Raw genomic sequence first — 5,633 nt, 5'->3', positions numbered from 1 at the left:
CTCCCCAACCAGCCACCCCCCAACCTACTGCCAGACCTCATTTCTACTTTACTGATGCTCCATATTCTGCCCCAACTCCTGTTTTGTGGGGGCTATAAAATTAATTAAATGAGGAGGCCATTGACTGAGGTGGCTCTAATGCCATAGGGGCCTACATAAGCAGACTAAAATCTAAGCCCATAAACGTTTCAAGGTGACAAAATTGAAACCTAAGGACAACCAGTCACAAATAGTCAACTAGGCTTTAAGGTAGAGCCAATCAATAATTTCTTTGATTGGTTTTCCGCTTTATCTATAAGTCTCTCATAAAATTCTTGCTGGTGGAATGCTCCTAGCAACTTCCGGTTTGTCATTGCCTGATTCCAGTTGATTTTTGGTTAAATAAAATTCTAGAACTTTTAACATACCTCTGTTTATCTTTTAACAGGGCTCAGGTTTCATATGCACTATATGATATTTAAAATCTTTAGTATTTAAGTAACCATGAAAAAGTTGTCTAATTTTGACTACTACTTAATGAGGATGAATTAAGAACTGTTAAATTCATATTTACTTATATATGAAAGGATTTAACCTTAAAATTAATCGAGTGATTAACTCACATATCACATTTGAATAAAATGTCATAACAAAAAAAGTATTTCAAAGAGAGATGTATTTTAATGATAAAAGGCAGCATTAGTGGAAAAGCTGTTTTTTTTTCCAGAGGCTTTTAAAAACACAAAAAAAGTAAAGTTTCTCTTAGAAATAACACTTAGGAGTTAATGGTATCAAAGTTACATTGGCAAAAGAAGGAAAACAACAAACTTTGAAAGCCTTCTTAACATTACCGCAAATATACACCTCTTCTGAACGCAACACACAGAAAGGAAAATAATCTCAAAGGCATCACAGCTTTTTTCTCTGGCATATATATAGAACAAATTTGGCTACTGGCTCCTGAATTATAAAATATTCTAAGTCCCCTACCTTGTGAATAGCTTTTCACCTTAAAAAAAAAAGTCATATAAAAGGATTTAAATCAGTTTCCAGCAGAGCTAATAATGGTCCACAACAAGAGTATAGGTTATTTTAAAGCATTAACATAAGAAAATTCCTGTTTAAAAGATTTCAAATCAAAACTAGGCATTGAAAAATAGTCATATGGCTGAGGTTAATTTTCTAAAGTCAAACATATACAAATAAAACTCCTTTTCTTGCCCCCATAACAGCTCCATAATGTTTGTTGGTTTGTTATTTCCTACAAAAATCCGTTTACCACTTGCTGGAATCCCACCCCAGGAACCATCCTGTGAATGTGGGTGGCTCATAGCCCTGTTTTATGATAATAATTGGCGTCCTCTTGTCTCTTCCAGAAGGGTCTGTCTCAAGGTACATTTTGGCTAAAAAGAGGTATAAAGACATATAAATTCAGTTAGTTTTCATTTAACTATAGAATGAAAACTTTCCCAATAAAAGTAATAAATTAAATTTTCCTTGCCCCAAGTAGGTAAATGCTGCTTCTTATGACTAATTCCTTACAGATTTCTCTCATCTACTGTGGAATGTGCCATGAGAGTTTCATTATTGCCTGAAAAAATTCCAAACTGTATGAAATTATCCTTATGGCATAATTAATGTTTTTTCAATAACAAAAAATTGTGCCAGAAAGAACAGCCGTACTTAAAAGGAATTTAAAAAATATCTAGGTTATCACAATTATGGAGGTTTTACTATTTCTATGTGAAATGCAAGTGAATTTAAATTTTTTAGAATAATTGATATCTAACTTACCAGACTTCAGAGATTCTGACTTCTCAACTTCATTGGCATCTTTGCCAATCCAAATAAAAATCTGAAAAATGAAATGATAATAGTATGTACTGTTTGGGGAGTGTTGACTCAATGCAAAGTGTTCTACACACATTGCTAATTTAGTCTTCATGACAACCTCAGAAGTTAGAAATGTAGAGACTGAAGAGAGATGTTCAACCACTTTTCCAATGTTTACACTTATTAGGAAATACCTAAACTTACATACAGACAAATATGACTCCAGATTTTATGTTCTGATAGTTTATGAATATACACTGTTTTCTAGTTTACAAAGTGAACTTTCTCAAAAAACAATTTATCCACTTTTTTTTTTTTCCACCCACCCCCATGGAGTGTGTAAGGCAATCACTATTTCCATATTATTATACTGGAGAGGGCACATTCAGCTTGTTCATGGGCACCCCAGACTTCCTTTATGAACCCCTGACTAAAGCCTAGTATTCTCTTACAGTATTGTGTCTTATAACACTGGTAAAAGTACTACAATGTTTAGCATTTTAATATGGAGGTTTTCTTTTAAACTGATATAATTATACATTCTGTATATATCCTTCTCCTTGTTAAATGTGTAGGTTGGTACTTCAATGCTGAAAAATTCTTCCTGACTTGCTTTATATTTAAATCACTTTAAAAATCACTTGACGACAGAGAAATTTGGTCAAATTAGTTTTGATTGTGTTCTAATTCAAACTGAAGGTGCTGGGATACTTGCTTGGAGGGCATAGAACAAACCATGACAGCATGGTAATGTAAATAAAAAGTACAAGGTATAATCGACATATAACAGTATGTTAGTTTCAGGGGTACAATATAATGATTAGATATTTGTATATATTGAAAATGATTACCACCACTGTAAGTCTAGTTAACAAGAAGTGGAGGTGTAATATAACTTAGCAATTAAGAGCAGACCTGAAAGTAACAATTTCTTTGTTTGACTCTAAGAGAAGGCCAAATTCACAATTGTTCTATATCATTTAGTTTCTAATATATTCATTTTTCCTTTTCACTATTGTTAGTTTACATAGAGGTTAAAAACAAAACAAAATAAACTGACAGATGTGCCACATCAAATGACCATTAATTTTCTCAAAAAGAAAGATATATATAACAGTGACATACTTTTCTTTCTAGATTGAAAACTATTCTGTGTCTGCTTCTTTCCCAGGGGAGGGGTATCCTATGACTTCTTGTCAAATTTTAAGAGAAATTCTGAATACTTCAGTCTCCCACACAGCATTTCCCCCTGTTACACCCCCCATTTACAGTATCCACTAATGTATTTATTAGTTAAATGAATGGATAAGTTAGGCGTGCGTGAATTCTACAAAGAAATGAAAAATAGAAGTTTTTTGTTTTTGTTTTCATTTTGTTTTTTGCCTAGAGCTATACAACCAAAGATGATAGCCGTGGAATTATTTCAGTTTTGTTGTTTGCTAAAATCTGTTGTGTCTCCTTTAAAGCCATCGGCCCATTTATTATTAGACTTGCCACTTCTCAAAGCAGGTTTTGTCAGCTCCCAACTATAAGTACACTTTTTTGTTATGAACAAAATACTGTTTTACCTGTTCCCAAGCATCTAGTAACATAACATCATCTTCTGCTAAATCATCCTGGGTGAATTCTCCTGGAACCTCTTCGATCTGAAATGCATAAAAAAACTTTATGACCAAATGATAAAGTAGTAATTTATTTTTAATATGTAGGATAAAAATGCCTTAGATGTATTATTTTGGAGCATAGCAAAAATAAAATTTGGTAGTCATTTTTTTTGTTCCTTTTAGATAATGGAGATTTAAATAATGGTTTATATGTTTAGTCAGGTACCACAAATGAATGGTACCTTATTTGGAATGATCAATATAAACACTGCATTTGAGTACCTTGTATAGTCCATATACTGTCAATTTGACCACAATTCTCTCCACTTGGAGTTCCTTATGATAAGTTGCTTCACAGATTTATGTTGCCTTACTAGTCTCTAAAGCCATTTGTTTATGGTCTGGGTATTAAATTGTCTTTCATTTTGTAGGTCAAGATTACGTTAATAAAATCAATAGGTCTGGCCAATTTTATAAATCAACAATTTTCAGTAAGATGAAATTATAATATTCCATATGCAAAGTTATTATTTTTATTTTAAATGAGTTAAATTATGTTCTCTATAGTAAATATTAAAGGGTTAGTTTAATGCAGCCAGTACCAGTATATTAATCTAAAATTCAGTATTTGCAGAGAATTCTGGATAAAATCCCTCGATTATTAGGAAAGTATGGCAGATTGGATTTTGGTTCCCAACTCTTCACTTCTTCCCGCTGCTATGTGATTTTGCAGTACAGTTGAGTAGGTGAAGTTGGCTTTGACTTTGGCCATGTCATATTAGCAAATGTGACTAGGCAGGGACCCTCTTCTGATCCTGAATTGTCATGGGAAAACAGGCATGAACCCAACCTGCAGCTTGAAGGAGAACCTCTCAGCTACGCTCACATAGATGAACTTGGTCTCAGGCACCCTGCAGCCCCCAGAGCACGACAATACATATTTGCTGTAAACTAATGAGTACTGAGATTATTATACAATAAACAAACAAACAAAAAACCCTAACCATTTACTTAGGGCAACAAATTTGTTTATATTACCTCTTTACAAAACATTTTCAATCATATAAAGATTAAAAATGCAAAAACTTTAAATGTCATTTACTTTGTGCCACCCACTGTTCTAATCCTTTATATGCAACAACTAATTTAATAATTACAACAATCTTATGAAAGTAAGATTAGGCCCATTTAACAGATGAAAAAACTATAGCACAGAGAGGGCAAATAAACAGCCTAAGGATCAGACAGCCAGTAAATATGACCAAGTAAGTAATATCGCACAACAGGCAGATTAGTTCTAAAAGCTGTGCATTTAACCAATAGGCTCTGCTGCCTTGTATGAATCTACTTGTCTAAAGCCTGCATTCTGATGGTGATAAGATGGAACACTTGTTGGTAACACTCCTTTTTCTTAAATTGTGAAGACAATAGGAGTTCCCTTTATCAAGAAAATGAGTTAGATGCAGAGGAAAAGCATATTTCTCTTAAATACATGCATGACAAAAACAAAAAACAAAAAAACAAAGACTAATAGATTTTTTAAACCTGACAGAACCCTAGGCATTATTTTTATAAAATACATCTTCATTTAAATCAAACATGTTATTTATAGCAATATTAGAAATACAACTAATAAGAAATTATACAAGCATGTGCTGAAAAAGAAGTTGCTCGAATGCAGTATCAAATTAACAGTCAAAAGAGTAAAACTACAGATTTTTTCTGATGACAAGTTTATAAAATACAGGGATTTTCTGAAAAGTAGGTGAGCAATTGCAGTGACCAACAATGAAATATTTATCACAACCTACTATTTCGAATTTTAATTTTTAGGTTAAATCACTTATACTTCAAGCATAGTTTGTACATTAGCAATTTTTTCTTCAAAGCATTTTTATTTCTAGCAAGCATGTACTGGGAAAATATTCAGGAAATTTTCAAGTGTAGATATTGAAAAATAAAGCTTGTATTCACCAGGACGTGGTAACGAAATCCTTAGATCAAATTTTATATGGGAAAGAAATTTGTTCTTTAAACGAAAAATTTATGCAAGAGCCTACCCTGTCAGAGAAAGCAGAACTTTTATGGTTAAACTGAGATGAGGGGCTGCAGTCCAGAATATTTCAGAGGCCTGTATAAAAATCACTCTTGTACATAGATACTTTTACTTCAGATTTCCTGGAATTCAAAGCCTGTGAATTACTCTGAAATAAAACA

The 5,633-nt window shown here is 32.7% G+C and overlaps 1 protein-coding gene across 1 annotated transcript in view; it reads right to left on the bottom strand.

Annotated features, from left to right (window-relative positions):
* Positions 1 to 638: 638 nt before the first annotated feature.
* The window catches only part of SCIN (scinderin), a 68,637-nt gene continuing 63,642 nt past the window's right edge, over positions 639 to 5,633 (bottom strand). The window contains exons 14-16 of the mRNA XM_006911952.3: positions 3,381 to 3,458; positions 1,774 to 1,834; positions 639 to 1,382 (exon numbers count right to left, since the gene is read on the bottom strand). Coding sequence (XP_006912014.1) covers positions 1,255 to 1,382; positions 1,774 to 1,834; positions 3,381 to 3,458 — 267 coding nt within the window. The 3' untranslated portion in view covers positions 639 to 1,254. The remainder of the gene's footprint in view (positions 1,383 to 1,773; positions 1,835 to 3,380; positions 3,459 to 5,633) is intronic.

Source organism: Pteropus alecto, unplaced genomic scaffold (assembly GCF_000325575.1).
Source record: "Pteropus alecto unplaced genomic scaffold, ASM32557v1 scaffold21, whole genome shotgun sequence".
Lineage (NCBI taxonomy): Eukaryota > Metazoa > Chordata > Mammalia > Chiroptera > Pteropodidae > Pteropus > Pteropus alecto.
Note: the sequence above shows the minus strand (reverse complement) of the source record. Positions and strands in the feature narration are given on the sequence as shown.